General features: G+C 32.0%; 3 protein-coding genes and 2 pseudogenes across 3 annotated transcripts; 4 read left to right on the forward strand and 1 right to left on the reverse strand.

The window, feature by feature from the left end:
* Window positions 1–2,249: 2,249 nt before the first annotated feature.
* Window positions 2,250–6,101, forward strand: LOC146951401 (trichohyalin). The gene is made up of 7 exons (XM_085747360.1): window positions 2,250–2,467; window positions 2,600–2,715; window positions 2,811–2,929; window positions 3,586–3,748; window positions 3,846–4,069; window positions 4,165–4,489; window positions 4,777–6,101. The coding sequence occupies exons 1-7, from the start codon at window positions 2,309–2,311 to the stop codon at window positions 5,831–5,833; spliced, it is 2,163 nt and encodes a 720-aa protein (XP_085603486.1). The 5' UTR covers window positions 2,250–2,308; the 3' UTR covers window positions 5,834–6,101.
* Window positions 6,102–9,918: 3,817 nt separating this feature from the next.
* On the forward strand, window positions 9,919–11,469 carry LOC146951402 (F-box/FBD/LRR-repeat protein At4g26340-like). The gene is made up of 3 exons (XM_085741600.1): window positions 9,919–10,617; window positions 10,707–10,865; window positions 10,950–11,469. Exons 1-3 carry the CDS (start codon window positions 9,922–9,924, stop codon window positions 11,220–11,222), a joined length of 1,128 nt encoding a protein of 375 aa, XP_085597726.1. The 5' UTR covers window positions 9,919–9,921; the 3' UTR covers window positions 11,223–11,469.
* A 3,782-nt stretch (window positions 11,470–15,251) lies between these two features.
* On the reverse strand, window positions 15,252–16,152 carry LOC146951403 (uncharacterized). The gene is made up of 2 exons (XM_085748733.1): window positions 16,100–16,152; window positions 15,252–15,942 (listed from the first exon to the last, which is right to left on the reverse strand). The coding sequence occupies exons 1-2, from the start codon at window positions 16,150–16,152 to the stop codon at window positions 15,252–15,254; spliced, it is 744 nt and encodes a 247-aa protein (XP_085604859.1).
* Window positions 16,153–19,620: 3,468 nt separating this feature from the next.
* Window positions 19,621–20,363, forward strand: LOC146951404 (F-box/LRR-repeat protein At4g14103-like; annotated as a pseudogene).
* Window positions 20,364–24,557: 4,194 nt separating this feature from the next.
* Window positions 24,558–26,277, forward strand: LOC146951405 (F-box/FBD/LRR-repeat protein At4g26340-like; annotated as a pseudogene).
* Window positions 26,278–27,642: the final 1,365 nt, after the last annotated feature.

A 27,642-nucleotide genomic window follows, 5' to 3' on the forward strand; every position in this document is an offset into this window, starting at 1 on the left:
TTTTTTTTCTTTTCATAAAACAAACATTGAACAATTGAACGAAATTCATTAAAAAAAATTTGGTGAAATCTGTTCAACGGTTTTTGCGATTTTAGAGGAAAGGTCTTGAAATATTATTTTTTTTAGCTATTAAGCAATTCCTAATTTTTTTTCTTTGGTTTAAGGCTTACTTTATTTTTTTGGGAAGGTTCAACGTTTATTTTAGCAAGACCATTAAATAGAATCAATTTATATTATTGCCAAAAAAAAGAGGAATCAATTTACGTTAAAAAAAAAAAGAGGAACCAATTTAATAGCATTTAATATTTTTCTTTTTGTATTTCAACCAAAATTAAATTACATGATTCTACCAAAAATAGAAATATCTAATAACAAAAACATGGGTTTACGTCCTCTTTTTTTTTTGCGGTAGTCGGCATTTTATTAAAAAATTTAATTGTGGTGGAATTTATCCTTTGACGAAAATAACGTATACTTTTTAGTCTAGTAAATATTTGTATCATACATGACCTTAACAAAATAACCAAATATTATTTTTTTGGGTACCAAGTAAAATGTATCTAGTTAAATTATATAACAAATTAATGGTTACTACCAAATCTAATTAAATTATTTTAAAAAGTTACGCTTTTATCAAATCATTTTTTTTTTGACAAATCCAATCATATTTTTATTATTTGACATATATCAATTATTTCATCTCTTTGATATTTAAATAATTATTTCATTAATCGTATTTTAATTAGATATTACTTGTTTTATTTTAATATCTGAATTCAAATATATTAATTTAAATTATTTGATTATTCAAAAAAAGCATATTAGAATTTGAAATTGTAAAACTTCCTTTTGTATTTGTATTTCTAAAATACGAAACGTTTAGCAGAAAGAAAGAACATTTAATTATTTTTACAAATATAAAGCATACGTTTTCACAAAATAAATCAACAATAATTTGGAATTCGTATTTTTTGAATGAATAGGAAACGTTTGATTTGAAATTTGAAGCATATTAGAATTTGAAATTGTAAAACTTCCTTTTATACATAAACAATAAATACAAATTTGTGAGGATGAATGTGGTGAGAGTATTTTGTGAGGATGAATGTGGTGAGAGTATTTGAAAAAAGAATAGGATGAGAGTGCCACGTGTCATAAGAATAGGAGGAGAAAAAACATTTCCATAAAGGGCTATGGAATCGGCCGTAAATTTATATTATATAGATTCATCAAATCAATGTTAAAACAAAACAAAGACGACATGGCTTCTCATAGCCAATTTGATGGGCCAAGGTTTATCAATGTTACAGGCCCACAAATTTAACTTTTTACACCTTCATTTTTCATTCTCAATTTCAATCTTTTCAAATTTAGCATGAGTTAACCCCACATGAGTTTTCTGATATGCAAAAAAATTTCGTTTTAAATTTTTTTTTTTCGAAAACTTCATATAAGTGTTCCGGAAATATTATACATACCAAAAAACTTTATATAGGTTTACTGAAATAATTATTCAAACTTTAAGTTTTCCGAGAAAAATGGCGCACACCGGAAAAAGTTAAAATAAGTTTTTCGAAAACAATTGTGTACTAGAAATTTTTGAATGAGTTTTCCGAACACTTACATTCTTTTTCCTCTTCAAAAAATTTTGAAATATTGAAAGAAAAAGTGAAAAAGGAAAGAGTTTTAGTTCATGTACGAGGGTAAAATGGGTGGTCTGTGAAAAATGTAGAAGTGAAGAGATAGATAATTGTTGGAGGTACATGATAAAAATCTTCTTATAATCAGCTGACCCCATTAATAATCAGCAAAAAACATATCTTATTGAACAAATCTTCTTTTTAGAGTTTTACCTTGACATAAAAGGGACTTTTTTGGTAGTGGACCCAATTTATATTATTGTTCAAACGTTAATGATTTGTTAAGAATCATTCCCACACCTTTCTAATTTCAAATTTTTGATACTAACTAACATCTAATCTCCCACAACGATTAAATTCTGAACCAATTTCTTTTTGTTCTTATTGAAAACATTTCAACTTCAAGGACACTTTGGTCCTACAAATATTTCTATATGACATGCCCATATAACCGTTACCCCAGTAACATAGCAACACATGGAATCATTTATTAATACGTGTAACACCAAACTTTGAATTAAATATTATTTTTCAGTTTTATAAAGTATAAATTCAAATTCGACCGTTGGTTCCTTCATCAACAAAACACAACAAAAACACACGCTCCTCAATTACAACGTTATTTACTCCAAACAACAACAACATAAACCATTTCAAACTCAACAACAATGGCAGAACAATTTGGTTTCACTTCTGAAGAAATTGTTGTCAACGACAACCTAGGATACCCAAAAGCCTATGCAAAACTTTGTCGTGACCGTGGTTTTACTCCGTACAGCCATGGTCCTCCATTCACTTTTCTACCTTATGCTTTGCCTGAAGATGAGGTAACCCATTTTTTCTTTCTTTGGTTTCATAGTAAAAATTGAATCTTTATGGTAAAAACAATTCTGGGTCAGTGAATTTCTTTATTGGGTTGGATTTGTAAGTTGTAACATTTGTTAATGTTTTTTGGTTAGGTTGAAAGAGTGAATTTTTTGGATGAGGTGTTTCCGGTTATTGATCCAAAAGCTAAGCCAACGACGAAGGCGAAAATCTTTGCTAGTATCTTGTGGAAGCAACTCAGCCATCTTGGGTAGAAAATTTAGCTTATCTTAAGCAATTATAGTAACAAGTTTTGAAAATTTCAATTTCAATTTCAATCAATGTTAATTTTGTTTGAAATCCCAGGAATGCTGGTTTTGATCCGGCGGTGATTCGAGTTGATGGTTATGGGAATGTGTTGTATTATCATGCGGATTCAGCTTCTCCACTTGCTTGGGACATTGATCATTGGTTTCCTTGTTCAAGTAATTGAGTTTTTTCTCTCACTTTCTTTTGAATCATCTTAGAATTTACAATGTGTAGAATTCATGAAGGAAAAAGTATTCAGAATAACTCATCAATTTAGTCTCCAAACTATATAACTATGATAAGTAGTCTAATTAGAGTATATGAGATCCGTCAATTTAGTCCCAAAATATATGAAAAAGTATTAAGAATAAACCATCACTTTAGTCTCTAAACTATATAAATATATATATATAATAAGTAGTCTCCAACTTACTTGTTAAAAAAAATAGTAGTCTTCAACTTATATGAAATTCGTCAATTTAGTCCCAAAATGTATGAAAATCTATCAATTTAGTCTGTAACATCTTAATAGGAGGGATTAAATTGATGGATATTATGTACTTTAGGACTACTAATTACATTTATATAGTTTAGAGACTAAATTGAAGAGTGATGGCTTATTCAAACCTCAAATAAAATCTTGCAAAGTTTGAGTTTTTTAAACAACAATTCTCAAAATTAGTTTAGAAGGCTATCTGATTTAGTTCTTCCATGAATGTATCTATAGGTTTATAAAGCATTTAATTAAGTGGAGAAGGTTGAATTTATTTTAATTAAGCTACAAAAACTAGGCCTTGGTGTGATTTTGCTCATTTTGGCATGACAATTGTAGGAGGAGGCTTGACTGTTCTAAGCAATCTAAGGATATTACAAAGGCAAGTTTGTAAGAGGAAGAAACATAAATTGGAATTCCTAGTACCATGGTGGGATTTCCAATTGGGTATATCTGTCAATCAATTTTTGTCGATTTTTGCTTCTTCAAATTCAGACTTTAGGTATGTTATTTCATTTGTCTTGTTGTTATTTCAATTTTTCTTCATAAACACGTCAAATTAGGAGGGTGATAATGATACTATTGGTTGTAAATGACAGGCACAGAGGCTTTTCATTTTTGTTCGCTGAAGGAGAAAGTCATGAATTGCATGATACACAAATAGTGGATTCTCATTCTTTTCCACAACACTTCATTGGTTTGAAAGAAGAAGTAGGACTTGCTCCTGCTGCAATCGTCCAATCGCGAAGGGATCCTTACGATGCATTAGCTTTAAGACAACTTGACCACAGTAAGAAGACAAGGCCTATGTCTCCTGCAATAGGTTAGTGGCAATGTATGAATATGATTAATCATACCAAGTTTGATTTTAAGATAGAGAATTAGAGATTGATGTTATAACTTTTATGTCTTTTTCAGTGGCTGCAAGAAAAACAAAAGGCAATGTGCTGAAAGAAAATGATGATCCAAATTATGTTAAAAACCCCTACCAAGCAATTGTCATGGCCAGAGATTCACAGAAGCAAAGAGAAGAAACTACAAAAATGCAGGCTGAAATGAAGAAGTTAGATAATGAAGTGAATGAAATGAAACTCAAGAATGAAGAAGAAAAGATTGTTATTCAAGACCTCGAAATGGCACTTATAAAACGTAAGAGGAAAGCTGAAAAATGCAGACGGTTGGCGGAAGCTCAATCTTCTTACAGAGCCATGCTAGAGAAAATGATCAGAGACACCATGCACCAGTAAGTTCCAATAACCAAAAGTTGAAATGTTTAATACTTTTCTTTTATATATTTTCTTGGACTATCACAGTTTTCAAAAAGAGTTTAATTTTGATACACGCGTAAAAAGTTTTACAGTGTCGTCAAATCCCAACCAATTATATGTTTGACTTTTGAAGTAGTTAGGATTAAAATCAAACATTTTTAACGACCTAATGATTACAATTGATCGATGGTGTGATAAATTTTTATATTGACAATTAAAATGATCTAAATCCATTTAAAAAATTGATATCATTTTCTTGCAGGAGTGTGATTTATAAGGAACAGGTGAGATTGAATCAGGCTGCAAGTAATGCATTAATGGCAAGACTTGAAGCACAGAGAGCAATTTGTGATGCTGCTGAGAAAGATCTTCATAAGAAGTACAAACTAAAAGATGACATAGAGAAGCAGATTAGACCTGAATTCGAGCAACGGAAGAGGTTCAGAATAGATGATTCCACTTTTGAAGAGGAGAGGAACTCTAAATCTGTTCTTTATTTGCCTGGAAATAGGCCAAGAACACCTTTTCACAAGGAGCTTCGAGTTTTAATGGAAGAAGAGCAAAAGGCGTCCGAAGCTGGCTTATCTGAAAATGAAGAGGAGATGAAAATTGAAGAAGAACTGAAAATCGAAGCTAATAATAATGACTCTGAAGAGAAGTTAGAGGAGCATAATACCAAATCATTGGTTGTCTTGGATGAAGAGAACTCAATTGAGCACAAACTTCGGAAGCTAGAAATCAGTGAAGGAAAGAGAACTGCTGGTATTTCTTTCCGAGGTATCCATGAGAAAAAAGTTGAGGAAGATGAAGAAACCAGGACCCAACGAGGTAAAGGGAATGTCGAAAAATGGCTTCAATTGCTTTTAGAGAATGGTCAAGGAGAAGGAACAGATTCACAAGAAGAAACAAATGGAAGTGCTTCTGGTAGGACTGAAGATATAATCCAACAACTGAATCAGAAGTTTCCACAAAAGGAGTTGTTGAAGGTCTCAAAAATTTCAGATTCTGATATTGACAAGGAGCTGCAAGTTCTTCAAGAGAAGAAGAGTTGGACAGAGAAAGAAGATGATAAAATAGAGAATGTTGATGATGCTACTGAATATAAAAATTACTCTGCAGAAGCTTTTGTAGGGGAAACAAATGGCAGTTTTGAGAAAACAAAAATTGGTAAAAATTGGAAAGAAGAACAACAAAAATTGGAAAAAAGACTTGTTAGATCAGAGAGTGCAAAGGTCTTGAGACGAATCCCGTCGTCTCCATCTTTGTTTCAAGGGATGAAGTCCTCTTTCAAGACTATCAAGAAAGCAGTGAAACTATGAATGTTTGCGGCGGCTCTTGTACTTTTTATTTTCCCTTGTTCCTTAACAATTTGAGTGATGCTAGTTGAATAAATGAGTGAATAGGTGTGCAAAAATATAGGCTTGATTCTATTGTTTGATTTGTGTATAATATAAGATTTTTTAGTTATCAAATACGTGATAACAGCTTCTTGTTTTGGCTGCAATAATTAGGTTTCTGTTTCTTCTATTTTCATGTAAAGCACATACTTTTCTACTATAAATTTGAGAATTCTTGTATCTGCTATAATAATTTCTTTATTCATCATTCCTTTTATCAGAATTCCAAGCAGAAATGATCTCTGGTTGTTCTAATGTAAAACAGAAAAAAGCAATCTCAACTTGATGACAAAAAAAGTCTGTAATGTGGATCCATAAAGCACTTAAATTACTATGTATGTCAAGAAAGTCCTTAGCCTCAGAAAGCGCAATATCAACCATTTATCTAGTTTTAACAGATTTATTAGTACAAAAGTATTAACATGTATAGCAATTAAAACATTGAACAATGTCCCATAAAAAAACATTGAACAGTATAACAAGTTAATTGGGGGGGGGGGGGGTAATATCGACCTCTCAAAAATGGTTCAAAGTTCGATCTTTACTACTTTTAGTAACAATAATGATTCCAATTTATTATCAATTCTATGTTACACACGACCAATTAAAATATTAGAACACTACAACAAAAAATGTGTCACTTCAGCTAAAAAAAGGAATTGAGAGACAAAATTAAAAGTGATTAAAAATTGTAGTGTCAAATTGAAAGGATTTGGAATTATATTACTACTATTCAAGTTGACTCCTATTTGTAGGGGCTATTTGCATAACTAAGTCTAAAATATATATGTTCAAAAATTAAATTAATTCATTTCAAGTTATAGGGATATGAACTCCAATAAATTACCGTATGCTTGGCGCATATCCCTATTAGGGTGGAAATAGACCGAATCGAGCTAGACTTTGTAATGACTAAGTTTGACATGTAAAAAAAAATTAAGGTCTAAATTGGACGTAGTCCACCTTTAAAAAGTTTGATATGGCTTTTGGTGAAAGGAAGTTTGATATTGTTTGTTAGTTGTTTAAAATTAGAAGCCTTATGTATATGATCATATTTAAACTAATAATCATATATATGTTTTACTAGATTAATAATATGTCCATGTGAGCTTTCCTCAGTTGGTATGGACAATGCTAAATGCTAAAATATGCAAGGTCTGGGGTTCAATCCCCGACCACCACAAAAAAAAAGACTAATAATATATCACTCCTTTTCAGTATTTTACACGACATTTTAGATAATTTCAGTATATCACTCCTTTTCAATATTTTACACGACATTTTAGATAATTTCAGTATATATGATATCATATTTCACTTATAATTTATACTAGTACATTTAATATATAAATTAATATATTAACAAATATTATTTATATTTATTAAATAAGCCAATCTTATAAACCCAAAAGACTTTTTTATGGTTTGCAGCGTGATTTCTTTGGTTAAATAAACTTGTAAAAACCTTAATCTTCTTTGTTTATTGTTTAGAAAAATTAAGAAAAATCTTGCCTAACAAGGATCTAACGTAAACAAGGTCACTCATACGCCTTATCGGGTGATGATTTGATTATTTTCCACCCATAGTCGCAATTAGGGGTGTTCATGGGTTGGGTCAACCCAGAAAACCTGGTCAAACCCACTTAAAAAACCCAAAAAAATGAGTTGGGTTGGGTAATTGGGTGGGTATGGTTTCTAAAAATGGAAAACTCATAAAAATAAGAGTATTACTTTTCCCACATTGTACCCTATATATTGAAAATCAAAACATACTAGAGTTACAAATTAATATGTTGCACTTTTTGGTTATTTTGATACTAATGCAATTTTATGCCATGCAACTTTAATTTGTTGCAAGTATTTTATGATGTAGTTTATTATTGGATATTCTATGATGCATAAAATTATAGTAAAATAAGTTAAACATTTTTTTAAGAAAATTAAAAAGTAGAGTACTATTTTAAAACAAAATTACGAAGACTTGTCATTTAGTCATAGAAAAATAAGGGAAATTTTACCTTATACACCGACACATATACTTTTACCTCTACAAATCTTTTAAAATTCCAATTTTATCCCCTTTTGCTATTTAACCTTTTACACATTAATTTTTCATCCTTACTTTCAACATTTCTCAATTAAGTATGAGTTCACCCCCGCATGATATTCTTCCATGTATGTATTTCTGAATTTTTTTTTCCACTATAAAACTTTTCTGAAATTTTTTTGGAATACTCATTGTTACGTTTCCGAAAATTATTCGCAAGACTCATGTTTACCTTTTCCGGAAAGCATACCGGAAATCTCAATAAATCCTTTCCGGTTCATGAGTTACATGAAATCCTCACTAACACTTTGGCTGTGTTTGGTAACACAAAAAAACTAGCTTATAGCTTGTTGGACTAGCTTATAAGTTTGTTTTAATAGAATGTGATGTGTTTGGTAAAAAGCTTTTTTCACTAGCTTATAGCGTTTTTTAAGAAGCTAATCCAAGTAGCTTTTGAGCTTATAGCTTTTTACATTTTCTTCCATTTTTAACTTTTAACATTATTTTATTATTGTTTGTAAACAAAAAAACTGGCCACGTTAAAAAACAAACTAACCACGTTATTATTCTCTTAGGGATAGTAACCGCTGCTCATTGCTCTTTTTTATTGATTTTATGTTTGAAACGGTTTCTGTTAAATTCCTATTACTTATTTAGCTTTGTTTTCTTTTTCTTTTCGCATATGTACCATATTAAATAAAACATATAATTTTTCATAAAAATTAAAAGATATGATTATGAAGTTGAGCAAATTTAGTTAAAAAAAATATCTCAATGAAGTTCATATTTCATATTTATAAGTTATATGATCTAAGTTTAATTTAGTTCCTAAAATCCTCCTATAGAATGTTAAAACATTACTATAATTTTTTTCTTCATTTTTCTATACGAAAAATAAGCACAAGAATAAAGCATGATATTAAGGTCTATGCTTCTTCTTCTTCACTGAGAGAAGTGGTTGATTTTGCAAGTGTCTTTTGAATGCCTCGTTGAAAAGAATACGATCATGGATGGCTTTAATAATTGTTAATTTTAGTAATAGTTTCTTATTCAAAAAATTATATTAAATTTTTTGGAAACAATTTGGAGAATAATCAATAATTGATTATTTCATCAAAGAAAGCTTATTGTTTGGTGGGAGTGGGAGGTTTAATTTCTTTTTCCAACAACCATTTTTTTCCAGAAAAGGTGGGGTGAAAGTGGGGTGAACAAGTGAAAGGGTAAATTGTGTTTTATTTTATATAAAGGGTAAATTTGGTAGTTTGTGTAAAATGTTGGGGTCAAGGTATAATAGTAGGGGTGTGAGGTATCTTGGGTAACCCATTACCAAATCTAACCCAACCCAAAAATTAGTGGGTTTGTCCAAACCCACCCAACAGTATAACGGGTGGTTATTTTACCTCACCCAAACTGAAATACCCTATTTGGTTTGGTCTTGAGTTTGGTCAAACCCAAACCCACCCACGAACACCCCTAGTTGCAATGCTATATTTTCCTTTTCGGAATGACTACGCTATATTTTTATTTAGATAAAAATTATATATATAATATATTTGAGGGGAAGTTATATTTGTTTTAGTGTAGAAAGGAAGTTATATATAGATTTATTTTTGTGTAAAAAAAAAAAGGAAATAGTTCCCCAAAAAAGAAGAAATAATTCAAAAAATTATATATACATAATTGGAGGATGATGTAATTCATTGATCGAGATAAATATACAAGTGTTTTCTTTTTAGAGATGAATATATCAAGTTGGATCATTCGTTTCCTTCTCTCTCTCTCTCTCTCTCTCTCTCTCAAGTTAGGAGTCCTAACTCTCTCTCTCTCTCTCTCTCTCTCTTAACTACTCTCTCACTTTATTAAATTAAAAAATAAAAATGTAATCAAGAGAGATATTAAGTGCTTTAATATTAAACAAATGTTGTACGAGCAAATTGCTGATTTTTATTTTACAATTGCGATCATGTCTTCCTCCTCCTCTCATTTCCATAGATCCATTCCAACAGAAGATAGGCTTAGCTCCTTTCCAGATTCAATTATATCTCACATTCTCTCTTTTCTTCCAACCAAAGATTCTGTTGCCACAAGTGTCCTCTCAAAGCGGTGGAATCCATTATGGCTCTCGGTTCTTGATCTCAACTTTGACGCCCAAACCTTCGAAGACTACGTCACCTTTCGCCATGCCATATACTCAGTCATTGTATCACGAGATATCACGCTGCCAATACGATCATTTCGCCTCAAATTTGGCATAGAATATGACATCAACGACATCAACAGATTTATTAAGGCAGCGATACAAAGAGGAATCGAAGAGCTAGACATTGACATGTCGGAGAATATTAATGGATTAACAGATAGCATTTTCAGTTGCAAGACACTTACTGTTCTCAAATTGAAAAACCTATCTGTGAAAGACGACAATTGTCAAATAGATCTTCCTTTACTCAAAGTTCTCTATTTAGATCCTTTTAAAACAGATCATATCCGGTTTCTCTTAGGCTGTCCTAATCTAGAAGAATTGCAAACAACTATTGCTGCATTCTATTTGAAGAAGCTTAATCCAGAAACGCCCAATTTGGCGATAACAAGTATTCCTGAAAGTCAATATACTCTTAAATACTTCCTTCCTAGGGTGGAGATTATGCGTCTAAAATTGGTATGAACTACGTTGGATTTGTAATGTTTTGTCTTTTTAAATGTTAAGACCCACTAAGTATGGTTTCTAATGTTTTGTCTGTGATGCAGATATCGCATAAGTACCTCAAAGTCGCCAATTATGACAGTCTGATCCAAATGGAGCTATTCTTCTTTAATTCTAATGGAAAAAGTTGGGGTGAAAAGTGGAAGTGGATGCTAGAAGTGCTTCAACATAGTCCCAAGCTCCAACATTTTACAATTCATGAGGTGTTATATATGATTATGATAATGATTTTATATGTTAACTCAACCTCTACATATCTTTGTTTTAATTCTCTTGATTGTTTACAGGACATCGAAAATGGAATTTACGAGGACAATTGGCAGGATCCAGAAATTGTTCCGGAATGCCTTTCATCTCAGCTAATAACTTGCTTGTTTACAGGTTGCAGAGGCAGAAAGTGTGAGCTTCAATTTATAGAGTATGTTATGCAAAATTCAAAAGTGTTACGTAGCATGACAATTCGCAGTGCCTCTTCCATAACTTTAAATGAAAAGAAATGTTACGGAAATTATCTGTGTGCCCAAGGGGATGTAAACTTATATTTGATTGATGAGGATTGAGGACTAGAATATATTTATAATTCCAAGTTTTATATGCTAGATTCTATATATAGAATTTGATGGTGTTTGAATTATATATATATATAATTAAAATCCAATGCAAAATTATATATATATGTAATTATATATGTTGGATTCCTCAACTTTTATTTTAATTTTCTTACGGGTTGCTTTTATTTTAGTTACCTCAATCACTATCGCTTTTTGGCAATTGGTTATTTCAATCAAATACTGATATTCGTGTCTTCTTAAGTTTGCCATTGGTGTATTTTCTGTCTTCCACAATAGGGTATATGATGCATGTACTCGGCTTGCCGAAAGAATGAACATGTAATTCTAAACTAGAAAAGAAACTTTTTAGTGTTTTTAATCTTTTGGCTAGGGTGAGAAAATGCCATGTATCCATATTGGACCATGTTTGAGAACTAAAGAATAAGAAGTCTCATTGGTTTGGAATGTAAAGAATGGTGAAAGGGAGAGAAGAATGAAGTTTGTTTCTTGAGACATCAAGGAAAGAAAGTGATATGGAAGAAGGAATGTCATCTTGAATTCCACCAGTGAGACTATTGTTAACAATTCTAACCTTGGAATCTCTCGAGTGTGAATTGGAAGATACATTCAAGGTTACTAGGAAGCAAAATTATTCAAGGTTTTGGTATTAGCCATGGTTTTAAATTACGGGCCGCATCCGCAATTGCGACTACAACAACATTTCATGACAACTGCATTGTGATCTTCAATTACGTGTATGTCCGCATCTAGAACCACATCAGTCGATTTCAATCATTTTTGTTCAGAATTTCTAGCTAAAAATTAAAATCTTAGAACTCCAATTTACAATATGCTTTAGATTATAATGAAAAAACATACCTTTAATAGTCTCTCAAGAATGTATTTCAAACACTTTGGAATTGGTATTTATGGAGCAAAGTTTCTATGGTGGGTAAATATGCTAGCACCATGTTGGTGTCACTTTATCTATTTTGTGAAAATTAATAATTATTTCATGTCGCAACAACCGAATGTGCATCGGAATCGTCACAATAACCACAATCACAACAACCACATCCGTGACCCGGAGTTTAAAACCATATAAGCTACAATCACAACAACTGGATCCGTGAATCATTATTTTAAATTTGGCTTGAATGCAGTTTTACTCCCCTATTTTGATTGAATTTCGATTTTGTCCCCCTTATTTTAAAACTTGGAATTTTACCCCCCATATTTTGATTGAATATAGATTTTGCCCATCCTATTTTAAAACTCGGAATTTTACCCCATCTGTTTTATGTTTTTCAGGATTTCACCCCCACCCACCACATTTGAGTTTATTTTGGATAATGTAGAAGTGCTAACTTGACTTAAATTTTACTCACTCCGTTTCTTTTTAAGTGTCGTTTTAGAATTTTAACACAAAAATAGTGAATTGTATTTTTGCACACTTTTTCCTTATTATACCCTCATTTTAATCAACTAATAATTTCCTATTTTTTTGCACACACTTTATCTTTCCAATAAATTTAATATGAAACAAACAGTTGTTAGTTACTACTCCCTCCGTTTCAAAATGAGTGTCGCTTTAGCCAAAAAAAATTGTTTCAAAATGAATGTCACTTTCAGTTTCCAATGCAATAATAACTTTTTCTTTTCAATTGTACCCTCCAATTAATACTCTGCACATTACTTCCAAAGTATTACTTTTAAAACTAACCAATAGTTAATAAGGATAATTTAGTAAAATAATCATTCTCTTTCTTTTAATCATTGCAGTTCTTAATATGTGTGTAAACACCTAAAACGACACTCATTTTGAAACGGAGGGAGTACTCTCTTTCTCCAACAAATTCCTTTTTTTTTTTGCGCGTTTTATCTTTCTCTCTTAACAAATAATTTTCAATTTTCTAAATATTGTGCATATCTCTTGAAATTTTTAACAAGTATTACTCATGTTACTAGATTGTTGACCCGTGCGTCGCACGGGTTTATTGTGAAGGGATTAACGGTGAAAAAAAGAACAGGTGATAATCCATAGTAGACAAAATAAAACACTTTATAAAATGTATAAAATCTGAAAATATTATAAAAGAAAATTCGGTAATTTACCACGATTTACGTTTTTTTTTTGGAGAGAAACACGGTTTAGGGTTTGCTATATATAGTCGAGTTTGTATGGAAATTAGGGTAGCCGAGTTTGCTTGGAAATTAGGGTATTCTGTTTGTAAACGTATTAAAAAATTGTACAACAACTTGTCAAAAAAAAAAGTCTACAGAAACAATAGATATATACAAACGATAACACAACATGATAGGAATGAAAAGCTCATCAGTGAGGAGAAATATTAGGGATTGCTGCATTTTAGAGGGAATTTGTTAGGTTAAATTGGCGCACTGCATTTTAGATGGAATTTGTTAGGTTAAATTGCTGCTAACTTAATGCAACATTTTAGAGGGAAATTATTAGGTTAAGTTGCTGCAGACCTAATAAAATTAATAAATAAGGATAAGGTGCATCATTTTAGAGGGAAATTATTAGGTTAAGTTGTTGCAGACCTAATAAAATTAATAAATAAAGAAGATGCAAATTTAGAGCCAAAATTTTAGAATTGAGTTGTTGCAAACCTAATAAGGGATTATTGGAGGGAAAAAATTAGGTTAAGTTGCTGCAGACTTAACAAAATTAATAAATAAGGATAAGGTGCAACATTTTAGAGGGAAATTATTAGGTTAAGTTGCTGCAGACTTAATAAAATTAATAAATAAAGAAGATTTATAGAATTTGAACTCTTCATGAAACTATTATCATAGGTAAAAAAAAATTGTTTAAATTTAAAGATAACAAGAAACAAATTTTGTTTTAGAACAAAACAAACAAACTTTGTTTAAAAAAACAAACTTTAGTTTTCTAAATATATAACATTAATTAGTTTTATTGAAAAATATAAGAATAATTGATAAAGGGTATAATTGACAAATCATACCCTTAAAATACCAAAACGACAGTTTAATAGGAACGAAAGCTCACCCTAAAAAGACACTTAAAAAGGAACAGAAGGAGTATTACACAAACTAGCGAAAAGACGGGCACTCACGTGCTCGTCTTTCTGATCTTTTTATTGCGCTAACGTTTGAAAATTATTAACTATGTTTTTTTTTACGAAATTTTGATTTAGATTAAAACTAAAAATATAAATGTTTGTTGTTTTCAAGTTGTAACAAACCAAACTAATCATGATTATTTATTTCAATGACACCAACAATATAACAAAAAAAAAATCTAAAGTCTTTTTTTAATGACACCAAAAACAATCTTTATTGTAGAAAAAGTTGTTTAAGGGTATAATTGAAATAATGAAAAAGTAAGTTGTAGAAAAAGTTGTTTAAGTGTATAATTGAAATAATGAAAAAGTAAGTAAGTATAAATATGCTCATAGGAAATAATGAAAAAGTAAGTAAGTAATAATGAAAAAGTAAGTAAGTATATAAATATGCTCATATAGTTTAAGTTGTAGAAAAAGTTGTTTAAGGGTATAATTGAAATAATGAAAAAGTAAGTAAGTAATAATGAAAAAGTAAGTAAGTATAAATATGCTCATAGGAAATAATGAAAAAGTAAGTAAGTAATAATGAAAAAGTATATATACATATGCTCATATAATTTTTTTTTGTGGTGGCCGGGATTCGAACCCCGGACCTTACATATATTATGCATTGTCCTTACCAACTAAGCTAAGCTCACAGGGACATGCTCATATAGTTTGTTACACTTTTTAAATGATAAAGGAAAAACAAAACAGATATATATATATATATATATATATATATTCATATCGTGTTTGTTATATTTTTTAATATTTAAATTTATACTTATCTATTTATTACATGTGTTATTTGTATTCAAAATTGAGAGCCTTTTTGGAAAGAAAATTCCCGCCCAAAAATGCTGAAAGGGGGTGTTTTCTTCATATATACTACTAGTGTATTTACCCGGCGTTGCCCGGGTTAGACATATTCAAGAAGATAAAAAAATTATATGTGTGATATCCGTAAGACTTGTTGTAATTTAAGTTTCTGTTTCTGCTTCCTAGTTAGGACCGGCGTGAAATCTTCCTCGGCTGATCTTTTGTCATATTCACGAACTCTTTCCCACAAGTCTAAACCGTGCTGAATATTCTTGCTGGGATGAACTTCTTGTTGTAGTAAACTGGTAACCACTTGCTCCTCTTGAATTGTTGTGGGCATGCTAACATTTTCAGCAAGGGGCTGCTCAATAACCACAGGTAAAACCAAAGAACTGCGTGAACCGAAATGCACGTCAACGTGCTCAACAACCGTATGCGTCTGAACCTGAACCGATTCTACAGACACCTTATGCACCTCAAAATGCTCAATAGAGGATGAATGTGATACACGCTCATGGGAACCCTTGGGACTCTCCACCAGCTCCCGCGAGATCGAATGATTGTGTTCCACATCATCAGAAAGTGTAACAGTAACATTGTCCACCGTGGGGTTCTCCAACTTCTCCTGCGATGTCTGATGCAACTGCTCCTCTCTCTCAGAATGCACGTCATCATGCGCAACAGGGGAAACAACCTCTAACACTGGCGTAGCACGTGGCAGCTCCTCATGAGAAATTCTGTCAAACACATTGTGTAATGGAAAGCTGAAAGAGTTTGACGACGAAACGGCACGGACACGTCTGTCTGAGAAGTAGCCACTGTTGATGTAACAACCGGCACCAATTGTGAAGTAGCATTCAAGGCAGGGGAAGGAGCCGAAATGTCCAGTGTAGTCAAAGCCAATGATGTTAATGATGTAGGAGTAACAGAAACTGGTACCCTTTGGGTGGTAGCAACTGTTGAAACAACCGGAACCTGAACCCACGTCCCAACGCTTCCATTGGCCGAAGTGGAAGCTCCCACATCATTGTTCTGTCGAGATGGTTTAGGGGGAGCTGTTTCGGCAATAATGATTTGTTTCCGCGATCATTCTTGTCCTTTGATGGTTGCGGATGTAACCAACGACAAGTGGAGACATTGTGCCCAATAGAGTAACAATGATGGCAAAATAACGGTCTCCGCTCATATTGGACCTCCACTTTGAAAGCAAAGCCTTCTCTCTCAACAAGAATTTCATCATATGCTCTCTTTGAAAGATCGATGTCAACTAAACTTCTTGCGTAGTGCCCAAAAGTGCGGTTTCGTGTCGGTCCATCAATGTCAATCGGGGTGCCAACCGCGCTTGCGATCTCCTTCAAAGTTCTCTCCCGCCAATACTCCTGCGGTAACTCAGCCAAGCGAATCCAAAGAGATACATGTGTCTGTTTCTGAGAAAGGTATTTGAAATCTTTGGTCCACTGCGATAATCTCAATAAAAACCAATATTTTATTGGGTTAATTAAGTAAATGGTCCCTGTAAATATTCAGAATTTTGTTTTTAGTCCCTATAAAATAAAATCACACTTTTTAGTCCTTATAAAATTTTCCATCAGCATTTTTAGTCCCTATAAAATTTTTCCATTAGCATTTTTAGTCCCTATAAAAAAATTTCATCAACATTTTTGGTCCCTAAAATGTTTAAGGAAAATGTCACAGGGACTAAAAAGTGTGATTTTATTTTATAGCGACTAAAAACAAAACTGTTAATATTTATATGGACTAAAAACTTAATTAACCCTATTTTATTTAACATAAATATCTCAACAACATTTTGATCTTATCCACTCAATATTTTCTTTAAATTTTTATTGAATTTCTAATATTTTATGTAGCAGAAATATCTCAACAAACTTCACATAATACTTTCAATAAAGTTTACATATACGATCTTATTTTATGATTAAAAGACTCCAATTTGTTTATTTGTTTTTAGGAAAAGAAGCTTCAATTAGTTATTACTAATCTTTTAGCACTATATCATTCAATTAGTTTTTATGTTTGAGGGAAAAAAAGGTTCGATTAGTTTTTTTTTGATAAAAAAAGGTTTGATTAGTTATTATGTTATCTTTTAGCAGCATATTCTAATGCAAATGTTAACTATAAATAAATAAATTTTCATTAATCACATATTTACATATTTTGAGCACAAGCAAAATCCCAAAACATTCTTTTCATCTAACATTTTTCCTTCTTTAGGTTTTCCAAACACCAATTTTATTATTTCTCATACATATACTTTGATATATATATATATATATATATATATATATATATATATATATATATATTTCAACCAATTTCTTCCCTTTCAATCGATTTTTCTCTGTCATACGCATGGCCCCGAAACAAACCCATGACCACATGTTTAAAGGGACCCAAAACTCTTACCACTTGGACTAATTCATTATTGATTTTGTTACACTTTTTATTCTTGCATTGGACATTCATCTCATCATTTATATTTATTTTTATGATTTCTTCCCTTTCAATCGATTTTTCTCTGTCATACGCATGGCCCCGAAACAAACCCATGACCACATGTTTAAAGGGACCCAAAACTCTTACCACTTGGACTAATTCATTATTGATTTTGTTACACTTTTTATTCTTGCATTGGACATTCATCTCATCATTTATATTTATTTTTATGATATTATTATAATTGTAAATTTAAATAAATTCAATCTAATATACTGACACGTGTATTCGTGCACACAAACTTATAAAACTTATTTAATATCTAACCCGGACACCACCGGGTCTAACCCGGACACCACCGGGTCTTTTTTTTTTTTTGGTAGTGGCCGGGGTTTGAACCCCAGACCTTGCATATTTTATGCATTGTCCCAACCAACTGAGCTAAGCTCACGAGGACAACGCTAGGTCTCTAAACAAGTATATATTATATATATAAAGTAAGGTTTTTTATGCCACGTGTCACTTCCACATTCATTCTCAATATTTTTATTATTTTTTCTATTTTTAAAAAACCAATAATTTATTTAACATAAATATCTCAACAAACTTTCGATCTTATGCACTCAGTATTTTTTTTTTTAATTTTTATTGAATTTCTAATATTTTATGTAGCAGAAATTTGAATTTCTAATATTTTATGTAGCAGAAATATCTCAACAAACTACACATCAATCAATCAATCAATCAATCAATAGTATCTGCCACATGCCACTTCCACGTTTATTAGCAATATTATTATTATTTATCTATTTTTTAAAACCAATATTTAATTTGGCATAAATATCTCAACAAACTTTTGATCTTACCTATTAAATATTTTACTTAACTTTTTTTATTGAATTCCTAATATTTTAAGTAACAGAAATATTTCAACAAATTACACATGATACCCTTCAACTGTACCCTTCAACTATAAATCATCAATCAATCAATCAATAGTCCATATATAAAGTAAGGTTTTTTATGCCACGTGTCACTTCCACGTTTATAAGCAATATTTTTATTATTTTCTATTTTTTAAAACCAATATTTAATTTGGCATAAATATCTCTACAAACTTTTGATCTTATCTATTAAATATTAGATGTATATATTAGGAATACCAACCAGAGACGCTCTGCTAGGGTTTCCCCTGACATGAGCGCCGTTTCAACAAATCCTTGCTAGTTTTTCAATTCTACACGACATACATATTATTGTGTAACCAGTTTCACACGTTGTGCTAGTACAATTTTCCAATTTGAAGCTTTACGTGATTGATCCCCATAGGTACAATTTCCTTGCTTGCTAATTCAATTAGGTTTAGTTGAAATTATGGGCACCCAAACATATTTGAAATTTGAATAGTTGCCTCCAAAATCATTAGGTTTAGGGTTTTGCAATTAGGTTAGCATTGTACATTCGGATTTGATATAATAAGATAAGATTAATAAATAAGGATTAATAAATAAGGATAATAATATATTTGAGGGATGTAACAGAACGTAAAAATAACAAAACCCAAAAAAATTAGGGTTAGTAGTAGGAAGGAAAATATTAGGTTTAGTTGTTGCAGACTTAACAAAATTAACTAGACTTTTGACTCATGCGTCGCACGGGTTTTCTCGACTATAATAGAGACCAATAAATAATCTTTAACCCGTAAGATCATTGATATGGTAGAAAATATTTTCTTCAAAAAAAGGCAAGCGGATAGGAATGAAATTGGTGTGCAATGCATTTTTTAGATGTAATTTGTTAGGTTAAATAATTGCAAACCTAATAAAGCAAATGAGCGGGAAAAAAATTAGGTTAAGTTGCTGCAGACGCAACAAAATTAATAAATAAGGATAAATAAGGATTCTCGATCTTACTTACGCGCTGCTCCCCCAATCTTCTCTTACGCTCTCTCTCTCTCGTGTTCTCTCTCTTCCTTTTTAATCTCTATATATACTTCTCTCTCACAAACACCTCTCATCTTATGTGCATTGAAACCCTAGTTAGTTCCACGAGCAATTGCTTTTATCATAATTTTGGGATTGCGATCATGTCATCCTCTCAGTCCTATCGATCCATTCCAACAGAAGATAGGGTTAGCTTGCTTCCAGATTCAATTATATCTCACATTCTCTCTTTTCTCCCAACCAAAGACTCCGTCGCCACTAGCGTCCTCTCAAAGCTGTGGAATCCATTTTGGCTCTCCGTTCTCGATCTCAACTTCGACACCCAAACCTTCAAAGACTATGTCACCTTTCGCATTGCTGTATACTCAGTCATTGTATCACGAGACAACTCGCTGCCGATACGATCACTTTGCCTCAAATTTGGCATAGAATATGACATCAACGACATCAACCGATTTATTAAGGCAGCAATACAAAGAGGAATCGAAGAGCTAGACATTCGCATGTTGGAGAAGGTTAACGGATTAACAGATAGAATTTTCAGTTGCAAGACACTTACTGTTCTCTAATTGAAAAACCTATCTGGGAGAGACGACAATTGTCAAATAGATCTTCCTTTACTCAAAGTTCTCTATTTAGATCCTTTTATAACAAATCACCATATCGGGTTTCTCTTAGGCTGTCCTAATTTAGAAGAATTGCAAACAAATATTGCTGCATTTTATTTGAAGAAACTTAATATAAAAAATCCCAATTTGGTGAGATCAAAGGTTCCTATAAAATATATTCTTGCCTACATATTTACTAGGGTGGAGGTTATGCGTCTAAAATTGGTATGAACTGCGCTGGATTTGTAATGTTTTGTTTATGTAAATGTTAAAACCAACTGAGTATGGTTTCTAATGTTTTTGTCTGTGATGCAGAAATCGCACATTTACCTCGAAGTTTTCAGTTTTGTCAGTCTAATTCAAATGGAGCTATTCTTCTTTAATTCTAATGGTAAAAGTTGGGATGAGAAGTGGAAGTGGATGCTAGAAGTGCTTGGACGTAGTCCCAAGCTTCAACATCTTACAATTCATGAGGTGTTTTATATGATTATGATAATGATTTTATATGTTAACTCAACCTCTACATATCTTTGTTTTAATTTACTTGAATTGTTTACAGCAGATGGAAAGTGGAATCTTCGAGGACGATTGGAAGGACCCGGAAACTGTTCCGAGATGTCTTTCATCTCAGCTAAAAACTTGCTTGATTACAGGTTGCAGAGGCAGAAAGTGTGAGCTTCAATTTATAGAGTATGTTATGCAAAATTCAAAAGTGTTGCGTAGCATGACAATTCGCAGTGCCTCTTCCATAACTTTAAATGAAAAGCATGATATGTTACAGAAATTATCTGTGTGCCCAAGGGGATGTAAACTTATATTTGATTGATGAAGACTAGAATGTATTTATAATTCCAAGTTTTATGTGCCTAGTTTTTATGGTGTTTCAAATATATATTGGCTTCAAATATATATTGATGGTGTTTGAAAGACATGAACTCTGCCTCGTTTTTTTGGTGTTTCAAATATATATTGGCTTTCATGTAATTAAATCCATTCCATCTCCTTTCAACTTTTATTTTCCCTTTCTTACTGGTTGTTTTTATTTTAGTTCCCTTTCTTAATGATATTCTTGTCTTTTTCTCAAGTTCGCCATTGGTGTATTTTCTCTCTTCCACGTTAGGGTATATGAATATGATGCATGTACACGGCTTGCCTAAAGAATGAACATCTAGAAAAGAAACTTTTTTTAAAATATCTTTTGGCTAGGGCAAGAAAATGCCTTGTGTCCATTGTTGACCATGTTTGAGAACTGTAGAATTAAGAAGTCTCACTGGATTCTAAAAAGCAATTTCACACTAGAGTATGAAAACTTGAATGTTTGGAATATAAAGAATGGTGGAAGGTAGAGAAGAATGGCGTATGTTTCTTGACAGATCAATGAAAGAAAGTGATGTGGAAAAAGGAGAAGGAATGTCATCTGGAATTCCCTATTGTTAGCCAATTCTAACCTTTGTAGCTTCACAAGCTTTCCAAGACCAACATGAACTGTCCTGGAAAGAAAAGTTAATCTGAATAAGAATACGAACAAATTCAATGTTCAAACTAGAACATGAAAACTTGAATGTTTGGAATGTAAAGAATGGTGGAAGGGAGAGAAGAAAGGAGTTTATTTCTTGACAGATAAATGTTTGAGAAGAATGAACTTGAAGATTTCATTCCTACATGCATATGGACTGTCTGGAGTAGTGGTGGTTATTGGTGTGGCTTCCTGTCGTCTCCATATTTGTTTCAATGGATGAAGTCACCCATCAAGACTATCAAGAAAGCAGTGAAACTATGACCATTTGTGGCTCTAATGAAATGCCTAATTTACTTGTGCTTTTTTCTGTTTCTTGACCCTTTACACCCTTTAAAATTTGAGTGATGCTAGTTTTTCTTTTTAAAGAAGCCAAATTAACCCACCTAAATTGATAATGAGAAGAATCAAATCTGAGACCTTGAATTATGTAATACTGTCATTTTAAAAGTGAATTGGTCCATTAAAAACACAATTATGCAGTACTGTCTGTATGTTGCATACAAAACTTTGAGTTATGTAGTCAAAGTTGTATCCCCACTTCTTTATTGAATTTATTCCAAAGTAGGTCTCTATCTTACATTATTTCCAAAGTCTTAACTCCAATAAACAGTTATACAACAACTTAAATTTTTATTATGTTATTAACAACGAAAGCCTAAAAAAACCATAATTTATTAAATGAACTATTAACATGCACATAAAATATAAAATAAATAATTCCTAGTTGTGTAAAATATTAAATAAATGAACTATTATCATCTACCTAAAAATTGAAAAATAATTAAGAATATGTGTTTAGAATGAAAAGAATGGATACATGTACGGAAAAACATCTTTTTATATATAAAAAAGATTAATAAATAATGTAATATTAATCAAATAATTATTTAAAATTTTTGCCATCAATTTAATATTTGAAAAAAATGAATTATCTATTAAATAAATTTGGTTAAAAAAGTTTACGTGAACTCTCAGTACTTACATATCACCCATCAAAGATGTTCTCACATCGATAGTGACAATTGAACTCACGATCTCGTGCATGAGTCAACTCCTAACAAACTGTGACAACCTTTTTTTTGACAATTATCTATTAAATTTGATAAAAGCTACGCTGAATTTTATTTAGTTTAAATTGAAGTTTAATGAAAGATAAAACCGAGAAACAAAGAAATAATTAGAATTGGGGTTTTTAAATTTGCACATGGTTTTTTGGCAAAAATAAACGATATTCATTAATTCAAAATAACAAAGTACATCGATACAATATAAATTCAAAGTCGCTAAAAACAAAAGGGTGGAAGCTGTAAACAAACCCACATCATCCATGTTAATAGCATAAAATGACAGAGTATCTATGTCTACAAATATGACTATATTCAAGTTTTCGGAGTACTCATGTCTCCAGATCTATAACGTTGACAACATCAAAGTCATTGATGGAATATGCACTTGCTCAAAGCTAATCTATCAACTTGAATCAAATAAACACTACACTAAGACATAAACAGAAATACACCGTGCAAAGACGAGAAATCAACACAAACAGAAGGTGGCATTTAGCATGGAAAAGGACAAGAGTCTCCCACCATAGGAAAGTAAATTTTATCCATTAGATTAAGTAAAGAACATCGTGTTATCGTAGACTCTCGACACTAGATCTTTTTCACTTTATCTTCCACCACCTGTCGACCCCACTTACTGGGATAAGACTTGATTGTTGTTGTATCTTCCACCACCATTCTCTCTTCCATCACCACTAACACATCACCACCAATAGTGTCAAAATTTTCTTAAAAATAAAACACGTTCTCCACCCACCCACCACTAATTATTGAACTTCAATCATCTTCTTAATCAACTGAGAGATGAAATACCAAATTCTTAAATCATCTTCTTAGTCTTCACTCACTCACTTCACTTGTAACAAAACTCAATTTTTTTTTTGGTACATAAAACTCAATTTATTATTTTACCACTTACCTTTTCTCATAACCCATCTTCTTATTTGATTTGATTCTTCTCACTTGAATATCACATTAAAAAAATCAGGGTCATGTTAAACAGTGCCCTAGAACAGTTAAAGATACCAAAAAAGGAAGTTAGTACTAAAAGATGAAACTTTTTTGACTTTTTATGAATTAATTACAGAATTTTCAATGCAATGACTACTATATAATTTCTTTTTTTAGTATACCAGGAGCACGGGTTAACATTTCCCAAAAAATTTGTTATGAGAAGTTTTGGAGTGATGGGTTTGAAAGGATTTCTCATGAATATGCTTTATGTGAAGATGAATAATGTTGTTGTTTCCAGGTTAAAAACCCTTAAGTATCATTAGTTGGTCTATTATCATTTTTCAAATCTAATTTCGTTTCCAGACTTATTTCCTTTTTCAAGATCTGATTTTAATTATTTGAGCTGTTTAGTTTTAATTTGATGTATGGATCACATGTGAAGAAGAGTTTTTATGCTCGGGTTTTGGTTGAAGATTGAATATACGACAATGGTGGAAGATAGGGAAAAAAGATAATCTAGTGCTGAGAGTGTACCATAAGATAATGTTTTTTACTTGATCTATGGATAACAATTACTTTCTCATGATGGGAAACTTTTGTCCTATCCCATACTAAATGCCACCCGAACAGAATCATACTAAGACGACGAAATTACAAAAACAAACGAAATAAGATTGGAAAAAATCTTTTTTTTTTTAGTAACGTTAAAAAGAGATGTTACTACTTACTAGCCTTTTTTTGTTGTTGTCAATAGTTGCTACTTGCTAGCCTTTCTGATATTTGGATCGAGGAGCGTGTAATTATAATTGGATTGGAAACCCTAGTTCACCATGAATCCATGATGTTGTACGAGCAAATTGCTTTGATCTTAATTTTTCAAGTGCGATCATGTCTTCCTCTCAACCTAATCGATTCATTCCAACAGAAGATAGGGTTAGCTCTCTTCCAGATTCAATTATATCTCACATTCTCTCTTTTCTCCCAACCAAAGACTCCGTCGCCACTAGTGTCCTCTCGAAACGGTGGAATCCATTGTGGCTCTCAGTTCTCGATCTCAACTTCGACGCCCAAACTATGTCACCTTTCGCCATGCCGTCTACTCAGTCATTGTATCACGTGACAACTCGCTGCCAATACGATCATTCCGCCTCAAATTTGGCATAGAATATGACATCAACGACATCAACCGATTTATTAAGGCAGCAATACAAAGAGGAATCGAAGAGCTAGACATTGACATGTTGGAGAATGTTAATGGATTAACAGATAGAATTTTCAGTTGCAAGACACTCACTGTTCTCAAATTGAAAAACCTATCTGTGAAAATTGACAATTGTCAAATAGATCTTCCTCTACTCAAAGTTCTCTATTTAGATCCTTTTATAACAGATCATATCCGGTTTCTCTTAGGCTGTCCTAATCTAGAAGAATTTCAAACTGAGTATATTGCGTTTTATTCGAGGAGGCTTGATCCGGAAACACCCAACTTTATGAGAACAAGTCAAAGTAATGCTGCCTACTTCTTTTCTAGGGCAGAGACGATGCGTCTAAAAAAGGTATGAACTAAGCTGGATTTGTACTGTTTTGTCTATGTAAATCTAAAAACCAATTGGGTATGGTTTCTAATCTTTTGTTTGCAATTTAAGAATAAGAATTGTATGATAGGATTGCTCCAACATACTCCCAATCTACAACATCTTACCATTCATCAGGTATTGCATATGTTTAGGATAATTTAATGATTTAATTTTTTAACTTAACCTATACATATCTTTCTTTTAATTTACTAGAATTGTTTACAGGACATTGAAAATGGAGTTTATGAGGAAAATTGGCAGGACCCACAAATTGTTCCAGAATGCCTTTCATCTCAGCTAAGAACTTGCTTGCTTACAGGTTGCACAGGCAGGAAGTGTGAGCTTCAATTTATAGAGTATGTTATGCAAAATTCAAAAGTGTTACGTACCATGACAATTCGCAGTGCCTCTTCCATAACTTTAAATGAAAAGCATGAAATGTTACGGAAATTATCTGTGTGCCCAAGGGGATGTAAACTTATATTTGATTGATGAAGGCTATAATATATTTATAATTCCAAGTTTTATATGTTAGATTCTACATATAGAATTTGATGGTGTTTGAAAGACATGAACTCTGACTCTTTGACGGTGTTTCGATTATATATTGGCTTTTATGTAATTAAAATCCATTCTATCTCCTTTCATTTTTCTTTTCTTACTTGTTTTGTTTATTTTAGTTATCTCAATCACATCATTTTTTGCCAATTGGTTATTTCAATCAAATACTGATATCCGTGTCTTTTTCTCATGTTCGACATTGGTGCATTTTCTCTCTTCCACATTAAGGTATATGATGCATGTACACGGTTTGGCTAAAGAATGAACATGTAGTTTTATACTAGAAAAGAAACTTTTAAACTTTTTTAAAATATCTTTTGGCTAGGACAAGGAAATGCCCTGTGTCCATTGTGGACCATGTTTGAGAACCGTAGAATTACGAAGTCTCACTGGATTTTAAAATGCAGTGTTCACACTAAAGCATGAAAACTTGAAGGTTTGGAATGTAAAGAATGGTGGAAGAGAGAGAAGAATGGAGTTTGTTTCTTGAAAGATCGATGTTTTAGAAGAATGAACTTGAAGGTTTCATTCCTAAAGCATTTGGACTGTCTGGATTGGTGTGATCTTGCAGCAGAATTTTGGGTTCAATATAGTAAGGAAGGAATTCTAAGTTGCAATAGTCAAATTAAGGCAGAATTATTGGAAAAAGACTTGTTTGATCAGAGAGTGCGACGAATCCCTTCGTCTCCATATTTGTTTCATGGGGTGAAGTCATCCATCAAGACTATCAATAAAGCAGTGAAACTATGACCATTTGAGGCTCTAATGAAAATTCCTAATGTACTTGTACTTTTTTATGTTTCTTGACCCTTTAACACTCTTTGTTTATTATCTTCTAGTGAGGCTTTACAAGTGATGCTAGTTGAATACGTGAGTAAAATTTCATGATAAAAAAAATAAAAATAAGTGATAAAAAATATGGGCTTGATTTTGTAGTTTGTTTTGTGTATTAGAATTTTCAGTTATCAAATAAGTGATAACACCTTGTTGTTTTGGCTGCAATAATTTGGTATCTGATTTTTGTTTAAGAACATACTTTTGTACTAGAAATTTGAAACATCTAGCATCTACTATAAAATGATCTTGGTTGTTTCAATGTCTTGTAATGAAAAACTTATACAGTCCTATAAGTGATTTTGATACACTCCAAAAACATAATTCAGAACAGTTACTAAACAACTTTTTACTAGAAGATAAGAAGCAAATCATTTTAAAAGCGAATTGGTACATTTTTTTTTTAAGCCAAAAAGAAAATATAATAAATAAAAAACAAACAGATACAAAGATTGGGGGGACATAGACCTAACCCATGGATAACCCAAACGAGGATACATCATGATAAAACAGTCCAAGTGGAACAACTCTAATCTATCCTAACAAAAATACACTAATCACTGGCGCAACCCAGCGAACCCGCGTACGGGCGCGAAACCGGGCTACAAAAAAAGCGTGAAAAGTGGACATTCGCATAGAACAATTAAAGTATAAAACCTGGCGAATGGATTGGCTGTCAACACGGTATCCAATCCAAGAGCCCACAATCCCCTGAATCAACAGCAGACATAAAATGCTCTTTCGAGCAAACAACGCGTAAAAACTCAGATCGAGGGATGAGTTCAATACGCCAGTAACTAGACCCTTTCGGGTTAATCGAACCAGACCCTTTCGGGTTAAACGAACCAGACCGTTTATGAAACTCAACCATTGCAAAAGAGTCCAGATCTGCAACCCCCCAACCTCTGCTGAACAGAAGCAAGAAAACACATACCAAACTAAATAAAGCGAATTGGTACATTAAAAACACAATAATGCAGTATGTTGCATACAAAAATTTG

This window comes from Medicago sativa, chromosome 2 (assembly GCF_051527215.1).
Source record: "Medicago sativa cultivar Bolivia chromosome 2, Bolivia_mono, whole genome shotgun sequence".
Classification (NCBI taxonomy): Eukaryota; Viridiplantae; Streptophyta; class Magnoliopsida; order Fabales; family Fabaceae; genus Medicago; species Medicago sativa.

Coding starts and splice junctions, on each gene's coding strand:
- LOC146951401 (XM_085747360.1), top strand. CDS start 2,309: ATGGCAGAACAATTTGGTTTCACTTCTGAAGAAATTGTTGTCAACGAC. Junction 2,716..2,810: donor AAGCAACTCAGCCATCTTGG/GTAGAAAATTTA, acceptor TTGAAATCCCAG/GAATGCTGGTTTTGATCCGG. Junction 3,749..3,845: donor TCTTCAAATTCAGACTTTAG/GTATGTTATTTC, acceptor TGTAAATGACAG/GCACAGAGGCTTTTCATTTT.
- LOC146951402 (XM_085741600.1), top strand. CDS start 9,922: ATGTCTTCCTCCTCCTCTCATTTCCATAGATCCATTCCAACAGAAGAT. Junction 10,618..10,706: donor AGATTATGCGTCTAAAATTG/GTATGAACTACG, acceptor TCTGTGATGCAG/ATATCGCATAAGTACCTCAA. Junction 10,866..10,949: donor AACATTTTACAATTCATGAG/GTGTTATATATG, acceptor GATTGTTTACAG/GACATCGAAAATGGAATTTA.
- LOC146951403 (XM_085748733.1), bottom strand. CDS start 16,152: ATGATGTGGGAGCTTCCACTTCGGCCAATGGAAGCGTTGGGACGTGGG. Junction 15,943..16,099: donor GCGTTGGGACGTGGGTTCAG/GTTCCGGTTGTT, acceptor TTACATCAACAG/TGGCTACTTCTCAGACAGAC.